At 37.4% G+C, this 24,432-nt stretch overlaps 1 protein-coding gene across 3 annotated transcripts; it reads left to right on the forward strand.

Moving 5' to 3' along the window:
• The first annotated feature begins 197 nt into the window (after positions 1 to 197).
• Positions 198 to 22,785, forward strand: ascc2.S (activating signal cointegrator 1 complex subunit 2 S homeolog). 3 transcript variants are annotated; one of them, XM_018233963.2, is made up of 19 exons: positions 198 to 337; positions 861 to 942; positions 1,174 to 1,332; positions 3,354 to 3,524; positions 3,608 to 3,737; positions 4,598 to 4,665; positions 5,363 to 5,473; positions 9,059 to 9,171; positions 12,749 to 12,823; positions 13,018 to 13,125; positions 13,196 to 13,264; positions 16,067 to 16,141; positions 16,228 to 16,396; positions 16,479 to 16,687; positions 17,343 to 17,462; positions 18,886 to 19,077; positions 20,739 to 20,832; positions 21,807 to 21,886; positions 22,013 to 22,785. In XM_018233963.2, exons 2-19 carry the CDS (start codon positions 862 to 864, stop codon positions 22,182 to 22,184), a joined length of 2,196 nt encoding a protein of 731 aa, XP_018089452.1. In that variant the 5' UTR covers positions 198 to 337; position 861; the 3' UTR covers positions 22,185 to 22,785. The 3 variants fall into 3 exon arrangements, with proteins under 3 accessions (XP_018089452.1, NP_001080879.1, XP_018089442.1); NM_001087410.1 differs by having other exon boundaries at positions 336 to 392; XM_018233953.2 differs by lacking the exon at positions 198 to 337 and adding an exon at positions 389 to 474.
• Positions 22,786 to 24,432: the final 1,647 nt, after the last annotated feature.

Genomic DNA, 24,432 nt, shown 5'->3' on the forward strand with positions numbered 1-24,432 from the left:
GCACTGACACACCCCCTCAAATCGATTGACACGCCTCTTATCCTATCTATGTGGGCGGTTTTACGTAAAAAACTTGACGGGCATTGTCCTTTAATGTAGGCGGTGCCGGCATCTAATGTGGGTGAGGCTAGAATATAATCCACCTAATGTATTAACGCGTGTGGTCGTGGCATCGTATTCAACTCAAACAAATCATTTAAAGACATATCGATTATGGTGCAGTTCCCCTTTCTTCATGAATCATTCCCATTCCTCAGCTATGTTATTGCGCGTCACTTCCGGGAAAGAGCGGACATGAGGTTTCCCAGGAAGTGGTACCCTGCGCTTTTGGAGACAGGTTCGTGGAAGACGCTTTTATAAGAGCTTCATTTTGAATGTTCCTGAGAGTTTGAGTAAGTTTTAGCATTTGTTTCCCTTGCCTCCCCCCCAGACATAAGCTCCCCACAAGTTGTTTTCCTGTTCCTCGCTGCAAATGTAAGATGTTTCCCGCATTCAATGCTGGCATATGTTATAAGGCTCACATAACATGTATAACCTTGCGCGCTAGGCTTTACAAACCTTATGGTAGACTTCCATATGGGATAGATAGACAGGAAGACATGTTTATGGAATGACAATACTGGCAGGCTTTAGTGCACTCAAACAGCTGACCAGAATGGACTTTATATGACAGTGACTGTTGCTCTTACCTTACCAGATTTTGTTGTGACTCGCAGTACCTTATTGCTATGCCTTTGTTTTTAAACAAACTTATTCTTGACTTTGCAGCTGTTTTTTTAGCTATTGATTCATTGTGTTATATTATCCCTACATTTATGTTTAATAAATGAAGTCTAATCTGCTATTCTCATGGTTCCCAGGATGCCAGCTTTGCCATTGGATGAGTTACAGGTGACCCAGAAAGATGCCGACACAGGGAGACTGTGTACTCTGCCAGCTCTGGTGAGAGAAAACGACTGCACTAGATTCAGTTATAATGGTAGAAATCCAATTAAGCTTTGTAGTGAGTGTGTCCTGAATATAGCTGTATTTATCTGGTACATTTGGACTGTGAGCCACCTTAACTGAATATGCACCTTTGTCTCACTCTTACTGACAAAAATGTATTTACTCTTTACGTTTCATTTGAACTAGATTACTCTAATTGTTTGGTTTGTTTTTTTTTCTCACCAGCATCCTGAGCGTATTGTATCCAGGCACTTTGTCTTGTATGTACCCCCACCAGCTTCCTGTGCTCCATCTCTACTAGAGGAGTTTCTGGAGAGAGCTAATTTTATCACACAAGACCTGTGCTGGTTACTGGGGCTACCCCATGACCTCTTCTGGTGTCAGGTGACAAATTATTGTTGTTTAACTCTTTAATGCATGCCATGCTTTAAAAGAATCTTGTAAATTATTTTGGCCTTTTCTTTTGTGAATATTATTCTATATTAAAGGAGAAGGAAAGGTGAAATTAATGGGGAGGCTGCTGAATGTTGTGGACCTCCCAGTGATTATACCTGATGCCCAGGGCTGGTGCTCTTGCTCACTGAAAACCTCAGCGGCATATGGTACATCTTTAGGAGCAGTGTGTGATCTTCATGTGCTTCTTATTCTTCTTTTCTGGGCCAGCCCATATGTAAAAACCAAACTTTAAGCAAAAAGCTGGTCTTTTCATGAATCAGCGTGGGCCCATTAAAGAAGCGGAAGAAGATAATTGCTTAATGGTGCTCCTAAAGAAATTCCCTGTGGCTGTGCATTTTTCTGCAATCAAGAGCACTGGCACAGGGTATCAGATAAGTGATTATAACCACTGGGGGGGTGCCTAACATTTGGCACCGCCAGTGATTTCACCTTTCCTCCTTTAATATACTTATGTTTAAGAACACTTTGAGTAACACTCCAGCATCCATTCTGTGTATATTTGTATTTAGACATACAGTTGTGCTCATAAGTTTACATACCCTGGCAGAATTTATAATTTCTCAACCATTTTTCAGAGAATATGAATGATAACACAAAAACTTTTTTCATTCATGGTTAGTGGTTGGCTGAAGCCATTTATTGTCAAACAACTGTGTTTGCTCTTTTTAAATCATAATCACTACACAAACTAACCTGACCAAAAGTTTACATACCCTGGTGATTTGGCCTGTTAACATGCACACAACTTGACACAAAAGGGTTAGAATGGCTATTAAAGGTAACCATCTTCACATGTGATCTGTTTGCTTGTAATTAGTGGGTTTGTATAAAAGGTCAATGACTTTCTGGACTCCTGACAGACCCTTGCATCTTTCATGCAGTGCTGCACCGATGTTTTTTGGAATCTAAGTCCTGGGGAAAGCAAATGAATTGCTGTGGGAAAAGGTAGTTGAACTCAGGAAACAGGAAAGGGATATAAGAAAATATCAAAGGAATTGAGAATACCAATCAGCAGTGTTCAAACTCTAATTAAGAAGTGGAAAATTAGGGGTTCTGTTGAAACCAAACCATGGCCCAGTAGACCAACTAAAATTTCAGCCACAACTGCCAGAAAAATTGTTCAGGATGCAAGGGAAAACCCACAAATAACTTCAGGTGAAATACAGAAAATAATGGAGGAAAATTTGCACTCTTCAGCCCGGAAGCTGCACATGGGACATACTTGGACATTCCAACATGACAATGATCCAAAACACAAGGCAAAGTCGACCTGTTATTGGCTACAGCAAAATAAAATGAAGGTTCTGGAGTGGCCATCTCAGTCTCCTGACCTCAATATCATTGAGCCACTCTGGGGAGACCTCAAATGTGCAGTTCATGCAAGACAGCCCAAGAATTTACGGGAACTGGAGGCTGTTTGCCAGGAAGAATGGGCACTTTTCCGTCTGAGAAGATAAAGAGCCTCATCCACAACTACCACAAAAGACTTCAAGCTGTCCGTTATTATGATGTAAAAAGAGTAAACACAGTTGTTTGACAATAAATGGCTTCAGCCAACCACTAACCATGAGTGAATGAAAAGTTTCATTCATATTCTCTGAAAAATGGTTAAGAAATCATAAATTCTGCCAGGGTATGTAAACTTATGAGCACAACTGTACCTGCTGTCTGTAGTGACAACAATCAGGTTAGGATTTACTGGCAAATTAGGCAAGAAAGGTTGCATCTCCAACCCAGTGAAAGAATGCAGTGAAGCACCATGTGTTTCATAAGTCTAGTAAATCAATGTAAAATAATTGCTGTACTTTTTTAATTTTTTAAGAGAAGAGTTCCACTTTTCCCATATACAAACCCTCTGTGTGTTCTACTAACATTTGTTGTTATTAAATGCAGCAACTATGCACTTGTCCAGTATTTTTACTATGCATGTTCTGTTTCCAAAACTCCAGGTGATATTTGACGAATCACTACAAAAATGTCTAGATTCTTTTTTGAGCAGTGCTCCAAGGAGATATGACCGCCCCTGTCCTCTTCCTCCATCTGTGCAGAAAGTGCAGAATGATCTTCATCGCTATGTCTTCCTCACCTTCTTGCGGATGTCAACACACAAGGAGTCCAAGGTGCTACAACACAATAATTGCTCAATGTAATAGATTTTTAGAATTCTGTTGCATATTTGTTAAATTGTGTCTGTTTGTTACAGGAACACCATATTACTCCCTCTGTGTTTGGGGAAATCTTGTACAACCACTATCTGTTTGACATCCCTAAGCTCCTGGATATCTGTGTCCTTTTTGGAAAGGGAAATTCTGCTCTGCTGCAGAAAATGATTGGTAAACAATTCTGATTTTGTTTGTTTGCCATAACCCTTCATTCATTCTCCTCTGTTAACTTTTGTGAAGGTTGTTACCGGTACTCAAAAAATGCAGGTGTACTGCACTTATAAACTGGGTTCATTCTCCATCTACTGTCCCTTAATTAGACTGTGAAGTAGGAGGACATAGCTTGCTGTGTGCAAAATATTCTCTTAGTATTTCTACAAGTATTTCCTCAAGATGTTTTAAAACCCAGCGTGACCAAACTTTTTTTTAACACCCTTTGGGTATAAATGTTATCGTTTTTTAAAACACAATGTGAATTTGTGTGTAGAGTGTTCATTTGCTGCATGCAAAATACAGTTTTGTTACTTTTTAACCAGGAACCAATATACATTTAGTACATTAAGTCATGTTGGCGCCTTTGACATCTGCCAATACAATACAGTATTAGACAGCAAAATGTTTTTCTTAACCTGTCAAAATTTGCTGAAAATTGTGTAGTAGCTGACATTATAATAGTTGCTGTACCATGAAATCCTTTACAATAAATTGTAAATCTGTACAGCCATGTGATCAAGCACAATTAACATTAATTCTCAGGACACTTTGTCAGGCAGAAGGTAGACAGGCATCAAAAACAAAAGTTAGTAGTTAGATCAAACAAACAGTGTATAGTTTCAGTTCAAGAAAATATCAACATACAGTTAAGTTAAATAAATATTTTAAATACTGTTCCATTTGTGACTTGTTATGTAAGTTATAAATTTATATTTGCGTAAAGCAGTAAACATGAGATTTCCAGGTTTCTGCCAGCTCATACTTTGTTACATCTTTCATTCCACTGTATGCTTTTAAAAGCATGTCTCTGTTTCCAGGTAACATTTTCCAGCAACAACCCAGTTATTACCAGGATCTTGATGACAGTGTTCCTACCTTGCTTCAGGTAAATGATATGGTGTCTAAAATAAATAATGGATAATGCATCCCGAAAAATATGAGGATGTTAAAATTCTTTTGAGGAATTTGTGACCATTTAAAGGTACAAAGGTACAGTATAATAGTGCAAAGGGAGGTGGAGGTATAAGGAACTGGGAGACTTCCAGTTATTTTTTTTGCAAGGAATCCTCCTCCTCAAGGTAGTTTGTGATTTGTTTATAAACTAAATTTTACAGTTTGTGATCCTATCTACCTGAGCTTATAATTAAGATACATAGAACAGGTACATTTATAGGACGAAATATACCTATTTGGTGTTATTAGTGCCTCCCATACAGGTACATGGCAAAAGGTGCACTGTAAACTTCAGAATTAGTTAGATCATCTTACCAGAGGTCTACGGGGTCCTAGGAAGACCATGTTTTGCAGCCTAGTAAGCTTTCGTTACACCATTATACCTGACCTTGCAGCCTAGTAAGCTTTCGTTACACTATTATCCCTGACCTTGCAGCCTAGTAAGCTTTCGTTACACCATTATCCCTGACCCTGCCTTGGGGCCTTCAGATATTCAGTCACTGCAATACATAACATGCCTGCACACAGGACACTAATAAAGACAGATTTGAATGTATTTATATTTTTCAATGTATATATGAAGGTCTCATGCATTATATTTATTTCTAATGTCATTACTTTCTTTGAAGGTGTTCAGTAGAATCCTCGAGATCTTTGGAATAAAGCAGGACAGCGAGAGTGCAGAGCCTCAGAAATTGGAAAGCCAGAAAAAGACAACACCTTTAGATATGCCAGAAGAGGTCAGTTTATTTAAGTAAACATGTTGTAAAGTGATTTTCTGCTTTGGCATTTGCAACTATACTCAAGATATTTCTGTTCTAACTGCTTCATGTTTTTAAATATGGCCTAAATTTGGCCTGAGTAAACTTTTTGTAGTCCTATAGAACTGAACAATATATTCTTTTATTCTCTTTCCTTTTTTTCAGCTTATTTTTAGTACACCCGTGTTAATTGATTACCGAACTCCTAGTTTTGGCCATTAACATCAATATTAGTTCTGCGTATTAAAATGGTTATATATAAATAGAATTTACACACATAAATACAAAAGTGAAACATTTTTATGCTGGTATTGAATCTGTTATTTGGGAAACCATTATGTAGAAAGATCTAAAATACGGCTATGCCATCATATATATTGCATTATTTAAATAATTGGGGGTTTTAATATATATGTTACCACTTTTGTGTGTGTGTATGTACATATTTATTTGTTATATTGACATACTTTATTCTGCAGATTGAAAGAAACCCGTGATAGTCTACCTATTATGCAGGGCAGTTCCCTACCCCCCCCCCCCCTTAGGCTCACAAAGCAATCCAACGCCTCCCTAACCTTGTTCATTATGAATTGACGGTTCTGAAACTTAAAGGGGATCTGAAGGCATATTAGATGAATTGATATGGGCCTTCTGTATGGTATATGCAACCATTTTGCAATATAAACTTATTGAAAATTCTCGGAACATTTCATACTTAAAAGGGATAAAGTTCACATGTAATGAATGACTTCCTTGGTTAATTAGGCAGCCACCGGATGTGTTATTTTCCTGCTTCTCCTGACCTTTGATAAGTCAGCTGTTGATGTTAATGTAGATGTGTGTTTACCATAACACGCTTGTATTAACATTATTAGTGGGCAGGAGAAAGACACAGTCAATGGCTGTATCACAAAACTACTTTAAGAGAATTCAGGACTGGTCTCACTATCTAGACATTAAGGCTTGGGTTGATTGAAAAACTATCTATATGAACACACTTGATACATCTTCCATGGAAAGACAAGATACACCATGGGGTAATTCATGCCATTTAAACTTTTTTTTAATCTATAATGTGCCTTGACAACATGGGTGTCAATAATGCTTGAAGCTACCTTTACTAAATATCATTCTCCTCTTATACCAGTGACCAACATCCCAGCCATAAATTCTCATAACCTTAAAGGGGTGTTCACCTTTGAGTTAACGTTTAGTATGGTATAGAGAGTGATACTCTGAGACAATTTGGAATAGGTTTTCATTTTTTATTATTTGTGTTTTTTGAGTTATTTAGTATTTTATTAAGCAGCTCTCCAGTTTGTTATTCCAGCAATATGGTTGCTAGGGTCCAGATCACCCTAGCAACCATGCATTGATTTGAATAAGAGACTGGAATATGAATCAGAGAGGAACTGAATAGAAAGATGAGTGATAAGAAGTAGCAATAATAATAAATGTGTAGCCTTACAGAGCATTTGTTTTTAGATTGGGTCAGTGACCCCCATTTAAGAGCTGGAAAGAGTCATAAAGAAGACTAAAGAAGAAATAAAGAAGACAAATTGAAAGGCTGCCTAGAATTAGCCATTCTATAACATACTATAAGTTATCTTATAGGTGAACTACCCTTTTTAAGCCTCGGCTTGCAGATGGGCATTTTAACGAGTTGCAGAGTTCCTGGAGGCTGGGCTTAACTCCCAGATGCACAGGTTCCAATACTCCCAGCTGTCCCAAACTGTACTTATAATAAAAAGCCAAGGAGGGACCTTTCATTGCCAATCTTATGGCTAAACACATACTATCCCCAAATTCTGACCTCCTATCCCCCACCAAGTGATAGAGTACTGCCTGCAAATTAATCTTATGGTTGGTAGAGCTCCAACATTTGAGAGAAAAGAAAAAGATAGTAAAACCCCCGCACTCTCTAATGAAATCAATTAAAAATATTGATTTATTATGAACAATTTCTAAAATATACTGTGAACCAATCAATTAATATGAATTAAGTGCATGTGCTGGAATAGAAATAAATGTTTTTTAAAAACTTCTAATAAATTAATTAGATGTTAGACAAATTTCAAATAATGAATTAAAAAAGTGGAGAAATGCTTTTTGGGTGTATATTAAAATTGCTAGTGCTAGCGTAATATTAGGATTATCCGGTGTCCGTTTTACAATTTAGGATGTTGATAACTTATAAAGTGCTAGTGCTAAATTGATTGCAGTATCTGACTGCTTGTGGTTCAAAGTTGATAATATTTTAAAGGTGCTAGTGCATTATATAATATAATCAAGAGGTAATTCATTCATCAAAAAGTAGTTAAAAAAGGATCCAGAGCCGTCATTCAAGGAACATTGAGTAGGAAAAAGAAAATAGTATAGAGGTGGAGAAGTCCCAAAGAAGCTGCTGCCTATTAATTTTCTATGCCCTGGGACCCCACACAGGGAGAAAGTAGTACACTGAGGACTGTGGTCTCTTGGTTACATAATCTTATCGCATTTGAAGAGCTAAAAATTCCTAAAAAAAACCCACAAATCCACCAGTGCCAGAGAAATAATAGAGAATAAGAGAGATTGAATGCGGTTCTTGGACCAGACTGTAGGCGTTCAATATTGTGTTAAAAATCTCCAGAATGTTCAAGCAATTAAAAGAATCTAGGTGATATATAAAAAATCAGTTATAAAGAGAACCTAGATTCTTTTAATTGCTTGAACATTCTGTAGAATCCAAGAACTCTATTATAAAATTCTGACTAGGTGGTATTATACAACACAAACTCAAAGAGATTATCCCTCAACATTTGTTGGAGATGTGCAGATTACATTGTCACTCTTCAGTATATCTTCTGGGACTGTAATCTCATCAAACTATATTGGCAATGGGTACTTGCAATATGCTCCAATATACTTGTCCACTCCCTTCCTCAGGCTCCTGCCCAGATATTACTGGTTTGGGACATGGACTCACATTTCTCAGATAAATTGCTTGAATGTCACTTGCTCAATGCTGTTGAGCTTCTCGTTCCTGCTTGGAGGAAAAAAACAGATTGCCTTCCATAAAAAGAATGGCTGTTCTAAGTAAATTACATCACAAGGCTTGAGGAAATGACAACACAAACGGCTAAGAAAAAAACTTTAGATCACTTGGTTTAGTTGTTTTCTATATAAGGATGAGTACAATTATATGTTGATTAAAAAGATGCTGACACCAGAAAATAACCTTTTTTATCTATCATACCATTGTCTTTGAATGCTATTTATAATTTTTCCATAAACATATTTGCCTGATGCTTTTACATTACCTTTCTTACTCCCATGTTCCTCTATGAGGGAGCTGCCATATTTGTGCAGCAGGTGTCTGTAAGCATTAGATACTCTAATTGACAGAACTATCTGTGAAAAACTCTGTGTCAGCAATCAGGCCAACGCAGTGATGGTCACTGTAGGGACACTTACTCTCTCTCTGCACAAGCTGAGAAACAGCCCCATGTGGCTGTAGCCTAGATAAAACCGAAATGTAGTAAAAAACGAATTGGACAACCTTGTTTATTTTCTTCTCTGTTGCAGGAATTGCAAGATGCTGTGCTGTACATCTGTGATACATCCAGCACACTCTGGGCATTCTTGGAAATATTTCCAGCTGCTGCTCAGACTGTGCAGAAACATGACATCCTTAACAAGTAAGTATATGAAAGCCCCATTTATTATTATGTGTGGCCTAAGAACAGCAAGAAATGCAATTTCTGCTGAAAATTTGCTTTTTGTAATGTGTTTTTGGCACAGTTTGTTGAAGCATGGCATATACTCCACCTCATGCCATTACTCCTATTGCTTAAAGGGGACCTGTCACCCAAAAAAAATATTTCAAATAATATTTTATCACATTAGTCATGGAAAATAAACTTTAATTATACAGTATAAATTATTTGAATCTTGTTTCCATCAGTCTGGGAATTATAGCAAGCAGGCAGCAGCCATTTTGTGGACACTATTTTTAAGGAAAGCCTTGCATCAGCTCAGAATGTTGTTTGTGCAACAGAATGGGGAACTTGATGTCGATCCCCATGCACTGGCTACACAATTAAATGGTAAAGAGAACGGGGGAATGTGAAAGTAATTGTCTGCCCCGCCTCTATGCCCATGGCATAGAGGAGGGGCAGACTATATTTGATTGACAGCTGAGATTTTTAAATGAGCTTACAACAGCTATGAATGCTTTAATAAAAAATAAAAATTGGATTTCATGTTTAATTTGAAAAGGACTTTTATTGTACAGATTTTTGTGTCTGGGTGACAGGTCCACTTTAATCTTTCTGACTCAAATTCAAAGTAGCAATTACAATTTGCATTAGCCCAGGCAAGGGCAGAACAGAGAGCAGTTTCAGCAACAGGAGGCCAAGACAACATTTGTGCATTGTTCACCATAGTTGTTCTTTCATTCATAATAATTTTACTTCTTCACAAAATATTACTTGTCAGTAATCTTGTGCTTATCAGCATTCTGTTTAAGGTGGTGCATTCAGAATGTTTTGTCCTTAATAGGGGTATTGCTTGGGCTGCATGGTAACAATTGTTCTAAAGATTGTTCTATATATCTAAAGTTTTGACCATTTTGTAATTTAGTTGTAGTGTGACCCACTGTTGTATGAGCCCTACTGTTTACCAGACTAGCTGGAATCTTTGGATTTTTTTAATAAGTTTTTATTTGTTTTTCAACCAAACATTGATTACAGCAAAAAGAGATGAGATTGAGTGAGAAGGGAGAGAAGAATATAAGAAGGAAAGGAAGAGAAAAAGGAGGAGCCTGTGCGGGTGGAGAAGAAAGCATACAGGCACCATAAAATACAATGTCTGTCCCTGCCCTCTGTTATTGCACCCAGGGTTCCCAAATATTGTCATTTTTTTCTGGACATCCCCCAGTGAGATATAAAAGTTTTTGTTCTGGGAGATTTTCTTCCAAAATACCAGAGAGGAGGAGTGCTAACTTAAGTTAAGAGGCTAGCCTTTTTAGCATAACAAAACAGTTGCAGTTATTATAGTTTCTTGTGGTTTCTCATATTGTCACAAGTGAACCAGTAAGCACAAGCTTGGTGGAATATGTTGGGAAATGTAAGTGTATGCTCTGTATGTCAGTATTTCTTGCCAGATTTTGAGTATGGCTGGACATTTCCAAAACACAGTAAAAAGAACCATCATCAGTTTGGCATTTGGGACATTGGTCAAGTAGACTCTGTAGATAAACTTAATCTAAATATACCTGTCCCTGCTGACCTAGTAAATTGGGGCACCCAATCAAGTGCCTCCTCCCACATCTCCTCATCCAAATCTGGTATATTTTCTCTCCATTTTCCTTTGGACTTGAGGAGAGTATTGTGTTGCAGATTCATCACAATGGCATATACAGGTGTGTTCAAAATAATAGCAGTGTATATAGAAAAGTGATACATACACACAAATGCATTGGGAACACTGCACATTATATTCCAAGATAGTAGTGTCTGCATTCTTCTTTACAAACTGAACTATTCTCTGTATAAACAAAAAATGTTTCAAGATTTTGCTTTCCTTTCCCACAAGTTTCTATTGGATTACGGTCTGGAGATTGGCTGGCCACTCCATAACGCCAATCTTGTTGGTCTGGAACCAAGATGTTACTCATTTACTGGTGTATTTGGGGGTCATTGTCTTGTTGAAACTCCCATTTCAAGGGCTTTTCCTCTTGAACATGACCTCTTCAAGTAATTTGATGTATTGAAACTGATCCATGATCCCTGGTATGTGATAAATAGACCCAACACCATAGTATGAGAAACATCCCCATATCATGATTCTTGCACCACCATGGTTCACTGTCTTCATAGTGTACTGAGCCTCGAATTCAGTGTTTGGGGGTCGTCTGACAAAATGCCTGTGGCACCTAGACCCAAAAAGTACAATCTTGCTTTCATCCGTCCACAAAATGTTGCGCCATTTCTCTTTAGGCCATTCAATGTGTTCTTGTAACTTTTTCAACAATTTGACTTTGCGGGGACCTCTTTCCGATAGCTTGGCTTCACATAGGCGTCTTCTTATTGTAACAGTACTCGCAGGTAACTTTAGACCTACTTTGATCTTCCTGGAGCTGATTATTGGAGTTTTTGCCATTTTGGCTATTCTTCTATACATTCCAATGGTAGTATTCCATTACCTTCCATGCCTTTCAGGTTTTGGTTGCCATTTGAAAGCATTTGTGATAATTTTAGCCTATCATTTTCTGCACATCTTAAATATTTTTCCTAATCTCTCCAATCAACTTTCTAATCAAAGTACACGTTTCTTCTGAACAATGATACCTGTTTTTCACAGAATGAATGACCTCACTAACTGAACTCCACACTGCTATTATTTGGAACAAGCAATTATTATTGTGAACACTGATATTATTTGGAACAAGCCACAATTAATGATTCAATTGCACAGAATCAGCAGCATGTCATGACTGTTGGGTCTGTTGCTTTTCTATTACTCTACTACACCTACTAGTAAATTATTTGCCATTTACCAAAAACAGCGATTGATCAGGTTAGTGATGTCGGACTGCTATTATTCTGAACACAACTGTAAATACGTCAATGCCTTGGATGAGTCTGGCTTGTGAAAGTATAATTCTTGAGTTGTGTTTGTTACAGAAAGTGGGCTCTGGGGGAATTGCGATTTAAAAGTATGTAAGTAGCTAAAGGGCATCTGTGGGAGCAATTGAGATGCATGCCTGAAGTTGTGGAATTACTTACAATCCTCATTTAAGGTAATGTCTGCAAACATTTTAACCCTTCGCCATTGCCCAGGTACTAATCTCAGAAACCAGTGCAAAGCAAGGCAGAAATTATAATTACCCCAATGGTCAAAATCCATGGGCTCCATACTGACCGTTCTGGGTGCCCTCAAGAATCTTTGTTTTTAAAGAAGTCATCTTATTGGCTGAACTAGTTTTTTTTGGGCATGTCGATTTCTTTTATATTATGAGGCAGAGTTAGTGAACTACAGCTAACGTCATTGTCCAATGACTGTTGGCTTTTGGGAATTAACATATGATGTAATTCAGCATCGTCTGAAAGGCCACATCCTGAATATAATAGGTATAGTGTATGTTGGCTGTTATGAGTTACTTCTTTTAAGTACCCTTACTGGTATAATGATTTCTTATTTTTAGGTAAAAGCAAAATCACATTTGTTAATTAGGCAATGGAATGCTGAAGGCTGTTTATCTCTTCTCCTCAGATTGAGCTCATTTTATGAGCTGGCCTTCTCTGAACTGGAAGCTGCAGTAATGAAAAGGAAGTTTGGAGACAAAAGGTATTAAAGATTTTTTTTTTTTATTCTTAACTTTATGACTAAACAAATTCATATTCTTGTTTGGTTTCTCTCTTTCCCAGCAAGTGGGCTGATGCAGATATTGGGCACCCTGACATTTTTATCTTATCCGTTCTTCCCCATAAGTACTATTGATGAACAAACTTTTTTTATCTCTGCAACTTTTGTTTCTCCAGCACAAAATTAGATCTCTGGAGGAGGCTTTCACACTCCAAGAAGAAGCTGCTGGAAATTTGCCACATCATTATCAGTGAGACTTGCTTGCAGCCCATTCTAGAACACAGGTACTTGCCTTCTGCCCAACCTGGGGACTAACATTTAAAAGTCTGGATTCTTATTTTTTTTTAATTGCAGGACAGAGAATATTCAGCCTGTTGTGGAGGACTTTCTACAGATTCTGACAGCCTTTCTTCCAGAAAGGAGGTGAGGGCATTTTTATAATTCATGTCCATAATAATACAGGCTGATTTCATATACTCTTTATGGATTCTGTGTGACCACGTAAATACAAGGACCACCACTCAGTTTAGTTGGACTCAAGTCTTTCTATAATGGAGAGTTTATTTAGAAAGAACATTTTCTCTGGAGAAGTCATATACAGTTAGGCCCATAAATATTTGGACAGACAACTTTTTCTAATTTTGGTTCTGTAAATTACCACAATGAATTTTAAATGAAACGACTCAGATGCAGTTGAAGTGCAGACTTTCAGCTTTAATTCAGTGGGTTAAACAAGAAGATTGCATAAAACTGTGAGGAACTAAAGCCTTTTTTTAACACAATTACTTCATTTCAGGGGCTCAAAAGTAATTGGACAATTTACTCAAATGCTATTTCATGTGCAGGTGTGGGCAATTCCTTTGTTATGTCATTATCAATGAAGCAGATAAAAGCCCTGGAGTTGATTTGAGGGTGGAGGGGTGCTTGTATGTGGAGAATTTTGCTGTGAACAGACAACATGCAGTCAAAGGAGCTCTCCATGCAGGTGAAACAAGTCATCCTTAAGCTGCAAAAACAGAAAAAACCCATCCGAGAAATTGCTACAATATTAGGAGAGGCAAAATCTACAGTTTAGTACATCCTGAGAAAGAAAGAAACCACTGGTGAACTCAGCAACGCAAAAAGACCTGGACGTCCACAGAAGACAACAGTGGTGGATGAGCGCGGAATCATTTCCATGGGGAAGAGAAACCCCTTCACAACAGCCAAACAAGTGAACAACACTCTCCAGGAGGTAGGCATATTGATATCCAAGTCTACCATAAAGAGAAGACTGCATGAAAGTAAATACAGAGGGTGCACTGCAAGGTGCAAGCCACTCATAAGCCTCAGGGATAGAAAGGCTAGATTGGACTTTGCTAAAAAATAAAACCATCTGAAAAGCCAGCACAGTTCTGGAAAAACATTCTTTGGACAGATAAAACCAAGATCAACCTCTACCAGAATGATGGCAAGAAAAAAGTATGGAGAAGACATGGAACAGCTCATGATCCAAAGCATACCACATCATCTATAAAACATGGCGGAGGCAGTGTGATGGCTTGGGCATGCATGGCTGCCAGTGGCACTGGGACACTAGTTTTTATCCATGATGTGACACAGGACAGAAGCAGCCGAATGAATTCTGAGGTGTTCAGAGACACTGTCTGCTCAAATCCAGCTAAATGCAGTCAAACTGATTGGGAGGCGTTTCATAATACAGATGGACAATGAAACAAAACATACAGCCAAAGCAACCCAGGAGTTTATTAAAGCAAAGTAAAGTGGAATATTCTTGAATGGCCAAGTCAGTCACCTGATCTGAACCCAATTGAACATGCATTTCACTTGTTGAAGACTAAACTTCGGACAGAAAGGCCCACAAACAAACAGCAACTGAAAGCTGCTGCAGTAAAGGCCTGGCAGAGCATTAAAAAGGAGGAAACCCAGAATCTGGTGATGTTCAAGACTTCAGGCTGTCATTGCCAGCAAAGGGTTTTCAACCAAGTATTAGAAATGAACATTTTATTTTCAGTTTTTTAATTGTCCAATTACTTTTGAGCCCCTGAAATGAAGTGATTGTGTTAAAAAAAAGGCATTAGTTCCTTACATTTTTATGTTTTTTTTTTTTTTTGTTCAACCCAATGAATTAAAGCTGAAAGTCTGCAGTTCAACTGCATCTGAGTTGTTTCATTTAAAATTCATTGTGGTAATGTAAAAAAACAAAATTAGAAAAAAATGTCTGTCCAAATATTTATAGATCTAACTTTAATGTCACATAATTGGAATAACTGTTTTATAGGGAACATGCTCTTTTTCACAAAACACTTCATATTAATTGTCTTAAATTAGTTAATATAATTTCCACTTTCAACTGCTTTGCCTAATGGGGTGATTTTCCTTATTTGTCTTATGTCTTTTTAATATTGCTTGAGACAGAAGGACACCATAGCACTAGATAATATAGGCCACTTTAACTGATTAACATGATTAAACTAATCTGTGTGTCTGCAATTCAGTACAGGATGAGTTGATTGGATCTTTAGGAAGCATAATTTCAATAACCACTTGTTCGGTTTACGATTATCAGTCAGTATTTATAATGTTATTGATGATTCGATCACCAATATTTAGGGTAGTATACGAATAAAAAATAAACATGTACAAAAGATTCAGCGGAGTAAAGTTATTTGTCAAAATATGAGTCCAAATTAGGACATGTTTAATGTGTCTCTGGGACTCAAATTAACCCTGACACCAAACCCTAGACTAAATGATTTACTTTATTTTTATTATTTATTGTAATTATTATTATCTACAGTTGCACAACATTCAGTTCAGTAAATGGGGTGGTTATAGTGGCCCACTGTAAAAAAAAAATAAAATAAATAACTGTTCAAATAAAGACAAGGGTCTTTGCACAGAAAGAATACATGTTAAACTTTGACTTATTTAGCCATAACCCCCAGCAGTCTTCAGCAGTCAGTGAGTTGGAAGGTTTCATTCATCAGCAGCAGGATTATTTCAGATTGGACATGTCCAGTTTAGTTACTACCACTGAATGAAGAAGTGTTTTGTTGGCAGGTTTGTTGGCTTGGTAGGACTGGACCAGAATAGGATTTGTTTATCAAGGAACAGCTGCTCTTCAACATTTTCTAGAATTTAAGAATTTGCTTGTTTTTCTTGTAATATAACATGAAGTCGTTTCATGGTTGCAACTAATAAACAGATTCTTTCAATCAACAGGTTTTTGTGTGATTATGATGAACTGTACCCAGTGGTAGAAGATGTGAATTTACTACAGCAGGTCTCCCCTTCACTGTATCCTTTTCAATGATGGTGTGTCTAGGTGTGTAGCTTCTAAAATGCAACTGGGTGGAGAAAAAAACCCTTTACTCTTTTGTCAGTGATGAGACTCGCACTACTTACTTGCTGCATGGAGTGCAAAGTGCATGGACCGATACCAAAAGATCCAGAGCCTCTACAGTTCCTCCAACACAGACTAGCCCTAAAGGGGCTACTAATGGAGTGAGCATTTCTACAGCACAGAACTCTGTCTATGGGGATGAGCCTGAAGTAAGGATCAAGGATAAACATTACTTTCAGGGCTAAGTAATCATGCACTATTAGTCACTTTACTTGTCTCCTGTTGTTTCAGTGCGCAGGTGCTGCAGCCAGTTCTTGTTTAACTGGGGTAGAGCTGGATTCTTTGGTATCACAAGTGAAGGACTTGCTTCCTGATCTGGGCGAGGGATTCATATTAAGTTGTCTTGAGGAATATGAACACAATCCTGAAAAAGTAATTAACTACTTGCTGGAAGATAACCTAAGTCCACGTCTTCAAGGTTTGGATCGCACTATGCCTAGGTACTCATTTTATTATAACCAAACCTGCTTTGAAAACATATCTCTTAAAGGGCAGTATACACATGTGTTCAAGATAGACTTGTGCTGAAAGGTGTATCCTGTCCTATCTATTCTTTTATTGACAATGCACCAGTTGCGTCTGCTTTTCATGATTCACCTCCCTGAAATCACCAGAGATAATTGCTAAATTCTGCTTACCACAAGGCAACAGCTGTGCTAACCTACTTTAGTGTATCTCTATGTACAGGCAATGCAGGAATCTATCTCCACTACAGAGAATCTTTGTACCTTTATTGTCGTGGTTGGTTTGCTAAATGGCCAAAGCACTAGCTAGCCCATTATCTTTCTGATATGTATAGGGCATTATAACAAAATATAAGTGCTCTGGAAAAATAATAATGTCCCTAGCCAACATGAGGATTAAATATCTACACCTCTTTCTACTATTACAAAAGTTTCTAAATGGGCATTTTCTAAGGGTAAGTGTAGTAATTACTAATATCCATGGTTGGAGCATCCTTACAGAGGCCTGTGCTAAGCTTTACTGTATGTATTAAGATTTGTCAAACTGTATGTCAGAAATATCAACAGTAACTGGTTATTTTGTCTTTAGCAGCAATTCAAATAATTATTCCCATTGTAATCTTTCTCTTAGACAAGAGAGGATGGAGCCCTGTCCGCTTGTTGCCTCAAGATCAAATGTCTTTGCAGATGATGAGTTTGACATTTTCAGCAGAGATGTTGTTGACACTTCAAGGATATGGAAGGGAAGGAGGTGAGGAAGCTACAGATTTCAATGTGTATTCTTTTGTCTGCAGAATGATTGTTGTTGTTGTTTATTATAGTGTTATGTAGATGAAATTGGCCTTGCATTATTTATGGAGGGATGATTGTTTTCTGTGATCAGTAAAAACCCAAGAATCATGTCACATATATAAATGTTTAGTGCGTATGTGAGAGGTGTACTCAAATATGCAAAGATCTGATACAGAATAAAGGTCAATTGATGAAAATATATGTTAGTATTTAAACAATGGCATGGTGCAGTAACATTATTATATGCACATGGAATTGCCCAGTGGTCTGGTGCTCTCTGCTGCATATAAATTCTGGATATACCGTAACTGTGCCAGCTTCAAGTAAAACAGCAAAATGAAACTTGATTGGTTGCCATGGGTTTCTGCCCAGGTGCTAATTTGCCCTCTGTTAGTAAATCAGTCCTACTTGAGACATGCAGATATATATTACTTTCTGCTGCTTTATGTAACTGAGTTGTACATACTTTTCCCTTACTGTTAACAAACGAGATCAAATGTACATAGTTTGTATATAAATATGAATCATCTAGGAATTGAAAATATTGAAACATATATTTTTGTACTGTTCAATAGTGTACAGAGAATAATGTGCTTCCTCTTTTTCTCTCTTAACCACATACTGTCAGTCTATATTGCCTAATAAATGTGTCTTTACCTCTGCATATGTTCACCATAAACCAAGACTTTTTTCAATTGCTTTCCATCTTTTTTTTTTTTTTTACTGTTCCCCAAAATGTAGGTTTAAAGTTTTTAATGATCCTATTGTTTGAGTCTGACAGCTCAGTGATCCAGAAGCAACTGTTACAATTTGCTACATTAATTTTTCAACTATTGTATCAAATGAAACAGCTGCCTTTAAAGGTATAGAATAAGCGGGGGGGGGGGAATGAATTTTGTAGGCAATTATAATATATGGTGCTGGTTTCATATTGGGCTAAAAATTAATAATATCTTTAAAAATGTCCCCTTTATTGATGCTCCCTATAGATGTTCTCTTGTGTTTCAAACCATTAAAGAATCGCGACCCCCCCCCGATTGTGTATGTATGTATGTATGTGTATATATATATATGTATGTGTGTGTGTATGTATGTGTATATATATATATATATATATATATATATATATATATATATATATATATATATATATATATATATATATATATATATATATATATATATATATACACATACATACGTTTCATTTACAGTCAGCCATTTTTATAAAACAGAAAATAAAAATGCTGGAAATGCAAAATGGAGGTATGACTGTACATGTAATATAAAAATACAGTGGTATGTAATGCATGTAGATTACAAGTTAGCAGCTACAGACAAATACAATAGGAAATCTAATGTTTTATCCTGATGCCATGTAGGAAACAGGAGTCGGCAGCAGAGACCCTGGCAGATAAGAGTGTGATCTCTGCACAGAGGGAGCGTTACTACCAGTACAGCATGGTCAGTGAGGAACTAGATGCGGATTATGACGATGAGTATGATGATACTTATGATGGAAACCAAGTGGGAGCAAATGATGCAGATTCAGATGATGAGCTTATCAGCCGCAGGTATCTATGATATTCAGGTTTATAATGGTCTATTTATATTTAGTTTTGAATGGACACTGATTAATGATTGATTTTGCCTGCCATGGCCATAGGTAGGCCGTTAAATGCTGCTAACTCCAGACCAAGTCAGCAGCTTATTGGGGTCATTGGTAAAATGGCTGAAAATCAGCTAGATAACTATCGGGAGGTTTGAAGCTCAATTCAGACAAGGAGCATGTTGGCATGTTAATGCGGTCCTAGTCAGAACGGTCTCCGTAGCCTTCAAGTACATTCTGACCTCCCCTGGGCCATCTATCATATAAACCAAATAAACAAGCTGAACAGAGTGTGAATTGCTGGAATTTAGCTGTCACTTCAGCAAAAAGCATTGTATTTACTATTCTCACTGGCATATCCTATTTCTGCATGGCTGTATCATCCATTGTAAATGGGAAGATAATCTCCTGCTTCCCATCGAGGCTTTTCTTAAGAGAACCATGCCTATATCCCAGTCACATAAATATACCCCATATAGGCAAACCAACCGGAAGTGACATCAGAGGTGACTGCAAGTAAACAGGAAATGCTGCAAAGTGACTTATGAATTAAAGGAACAATTAAAGTGTAGTAAAAAATATAGTGTACCGTTGCCCTGCACTGGTAAAAGCTGTGTGTTGTTTATATAAATGATTTGCAACTTGGGGTAGTCATTCAAGCTTAAAAAAAGGTGAAAAGGCACAAAAGGTGAATACAACACATAACTGACAAGCCCTGCCCAATACAATGTTGTTTTATCTGTCATCTGCTATGTAGTTTATGCCTTTTCTCCTTTTTCCATCTTGAATGTCTGCCCCCCATGGCTATACGGCAGCTTGTTTATATAAACTATAGTAGTCTTTCTGAAAAAAAAACACACAACTTTTACCAGTGCATAGAAACAGTGCATTATATTTTAATTACGTTCAGTTTTTTTGTGTTACTGTTCCTTTAAGATAGCACTGCTCCTGCAAGGTGTATAAACCTTGAAGAAACCATTCCCATTAAGTGAACATGAGATGCAATAAAGCGACTAGTGCAATAAATAAATACTCATCATACATATACCATCACTTAATACCATCATAGACAAAATATCAATTGTAACAAAACATCAATTGTAACAAAACAATACATATTACATAGTCATTTGTTGTTAAAACATCAGTATCACAATCATGCTGAGAAGGCTAATTCAACTAACATTACTCTCACTGATCCCTAGCTAACGAGTCTATTCATATCACATTATATGCAAGTCCAATGTATCACACCTACAGCAAAACATATCAACATAAGGATCACATCAACATTATGGGACATAATTTACCACCACAAAATAATCCTAAAACTAACAAGGTACATAAACAATATACTGCAAAATATAAAACTATTTTTCAGATTTGATAAATGAGGTCGAGCTTAGGGTAAGGTCAGGCATAGAGAAAGGACAGGCAATATAGAATTGACGCTCAGATATTTAAACATCTTTATTCTTTATAACCGGTATGGATGTCTTAATGAAAAAAGAAATAGGTTTTCTTTCATGTTTAATTTGCAGCTTTTTATGTGTGGGTGACAGGTCTGCTTTAAACAAACATAAAACCATTTTGAATTGTATCACTTGTCTCTGCCCTCTGTCCTAGGCCATTCACTATCCCACAGGTGCTTAGATCTAGGAATCGGAAGGAGGAAGAAGAGGAAGATGAGGAAGAGGTGGTCGAAGAGGAAAAGTCTAAGGTAAAACAGAGAATATAATCAGAGACATGGTCACTAGACACATGTTGGTTGTAGCGATGCTTAGCATGTAGTACTAAATTCTGTCAAAAAATATGCTTTTGTACTAGCCCTTCATTCCTGCCATCTGGCTTTTTAAAGGCCATTTCAGAACTTATCTGGGCCAGTGTATAACACACAAACTGTAATGACTAATTACACAAGCCCTAGGCAGCTGGGGAACTAAGCTGATGGCCTATAACCATTATCAGTGATAAGAAAGTATTTTTATTCCAGCAATACTGTCACACATCACTCAGCGTTCTAACCCCACTTGAATTGTTTGCTGTGCTCTGGCTAGAGTAGTGATGCACAAAATCCCATGGACGTAAAATATGAACACCATGTGTGTCTTACCCTTTTGGGTATATTTTTTAGGATACTGTGTCCAGGCATATATTATATTATTGTGCTTGGATAATGTGTGTTTGGGTGTAGTTTGCTACATTACATTCCTTGTGACATTTATGAAGCTGTAATACAAAAATTATATAATTTTATGCTGCAAGAATAATTAAAACAACCATGGAGCATTTATTAGCTATTCTAACAGTGTGTTATACTCTTAAAACCCAAATCCCCCCTTATCATTGCAACTTATGAATGTGGGGAATGGGCAGGGTATAACTACATAAAGGCTAGTCTTGTGGCACTAATATGGACACAGTGAGGGGTAGTGCTAGCTAGCATGACAGTCTGCTCCTTTCTGTTGATAGGCTTTGTGGGCTTTTAAGATGGAGTTTCTGATACATTACATATTTGTTGCTTTTCACTAGGTATGGTGCTTTTTAAAGTATGCCTTTAAATTAATATATATGTTTTAGGGAGTTTTTACTAGATAAATAGAGACTCTACCCATTTACCACACTCTCCAACCTTTACAGCTGTATGTCTGTCAGTAACTGCTCTCTCTCTCTCTCTCTCTCTTCTACTTACAGCCAGATCACTTTGTGCAAGATCCTGCAGTGCTGAGAGAAAGGGCCGAGGCAAGAAGAGCTATCTACTATGCCAGGAAAGGGTGAGAGCTGTATTACTTTCTATAGCCTTTACCCATTTGATGTAGGAACCTTCGAGCAAAGGCCTATGCTAGTGGTACTAAGAAATATATTGAGGGAAGGTGAGAATATACTTTGTGTCCTTGCAGATTTCGACAGGACAACACAGCAGCAGTGGCGGGTGCAGGCAGAGGGCAGGGTCAGAGTCGTGAGACTATACAGGAACGCAGGAAGAAAGAAGCCAATAAAAATATGAGAGCCAATCACAATCGCAGAGCGATGGCCGACAGGAAGAGGAACAAAGGCATGATACCATCCTAACACCCTGCATGACTCAGCAGGGCAACATGATCTGCCACAGACAAAACCTGCAAGGTTATACAATAATAATACATTGCCTTGTGTGCAATAATTCATATTATGCTTTTGGATTACCAGAAGATGTTAACTTGGTTTGAAAAAATTGGCATGAAACCTCTCAAAGCACAAAAGCTCTACTTCCATGTGGACAACCATTCGAGCATAGGATGCTGCCCAAATGTTAAAGAACCATTGGATTGTTATAGAGGATTCACTAATTTGTCAAAAAAAACAAACTAAATGAATATGCAAAACCAGTTGCAAAAATAAAGTTGCATTGTTATTATCATTTAGTAATTTGGGACTACATCGCTACATTGCTATACATCGCTCAACTTCTTTGCTTCATCCCCCCCCCAATGATTGTAATCACTTACCTGAAAACTACATTAGCTTTAATACTTCTCAGCACTCTCCATGGTGTTGAACTTTATTTCTAAAGCTGTATTTTACCCTCTATTGCACAGGCGTTGGCAATGTGTCAGATGTAAACTACTGTGTACTACAGGTAATTACAATGATGATATTATTCAATGATATTAAATTTGCGGGTACCTAGAAATTGCCTTTTCTTAGATCCCAGGGTACAAAAGAGCTAGTCCTTGAACACTGGTATGATTATACATATTAATCCAAATGAGTGGAGCTTGGAGAACCTCCTTAAAACGTAAGCAATGGGTTTAATTTACTTGACATTTATTAGGGATCTTTATAATCCATGAATGTATTTGGCAAAGTGTTGAACTCATATTTTTCATCTGTCTACACAAATGAGGAATCAGTAAGTGAAGGTTTCCTTCTTAACAGTCCCAATTCTAGTAATACAGCTAATGATGCATGGGTTCACACATGAGGAAATTCAAAAGAGACTAGAACATGTCAAAGGTCTGGGGCCAGATGGTATTCATCCCAGGGTACTTAGCGAGCTTAGGTCTGTGATTGCCAAACCTCTTTACTTAATTTTTCAGGATTCATTGAGATCTGGCATAGTGCAGAGAGACTGGTGAATTGCTAATGTGGTGCCTCTATTCAAAAAAGGATCCCGTTCTCAGCCTCAAAACTATAGGCCAGTTAGTCTGACGTCAGTATTAGGAAAGCTTTTCGAAGGGTTAATAAAGGATAAGATACTGGACTTCATAGCAAATCATAATACTATGAGTTTGTGCCAGCATGGTTTTATGCGTAATAGATCTTGCCAGACTAACTTAATTTCTTTTTATGAGAAGGTAAGTAGAGACCTCGATTCTGGGATGGCAGTGGATGTGATTTACTTAAGACTTTGCTAAAGCATTTGATACAGTGCCACACAGAAGGTTAGTGGTTAAATTAAGGAATGTTGAGCTGGAACATAGTATTTGTACCTGGATAGAGAACTGGCTAAAAGATAGACTACAAAGAGTGGTGGTGAATGGAACATTTTCTAATTGGACCAGTGTTGTTAGTGGAGTACCGCAGGGCTCTGTACTAGGTCCCTTGCTTTTCAACTTGTTTATTAATGACCTGGAGGTGGGCATTGAAAGTACTGTTTCTATTTTTGCAGATGATACTAAATTGTGCAGAACTATAGGTTCCATGCAAGATGCTGCCACTTTGCAGAGTGATTTGTCTAAATTTGGAAACTGGGCAGCAAACTGGAAAATGAGGTTCAATGTTGATAAATGCAAGGTTATGCACTTTGGCAAAAATAATATAAATGCAAGTTATACACTAAATGGCAGTGTGTTGGGAGTTTCCTTAAATGAGAAGGATCTAGGGGTTTTTGTAGATAACACGTTGTCTAATTGTGGGCAGTGTCATTCTGTGGCTACTAAAGCAAATAAAGTTCTCTCTTGCATAAAAAAGGGCATTAACTCAAGGGATGAAAACATAATTTAATTTAAATAAGTTCTGTCTGTGACCCATTTCTGTGGGTGAGTGAAGAGACATTACCACCCCTCATTTCTGCAGAGAAAGAATCTCTCTGCAGTTCAGATGATAATTTCTTGTGTTGTTGTACTCGAAATGTGCCCTTAGCCTTGCCCTATACATGTTTTTCCATTTCCATGTACTGGTGCTGGGTTACTTATCAGTTACACAATACAGACCAGGGACAATTGCCTGGCCATTATCTGGGAACATCCACAATGTTCTGAAAAAACAAGTTCTCCTGTTATATTGACACACACACAATCTAACTACATCTGGAAATGCCACATGGACAATATTTTGT

Source organism: Xenopus laevis, chromosome 1S, assembly GCF_017654675.1.
Source record: "Xenopus laevis strain J_2021 chromosome 1S, Xenopus_laevis_v10.1, whole genome shotgun sequence".
Lineage (NCBI taxonomy): Eukaryota > Metazoa > Chordata > Amphibia > Anura > Pipidae > Xenopus > Xenopus laevis.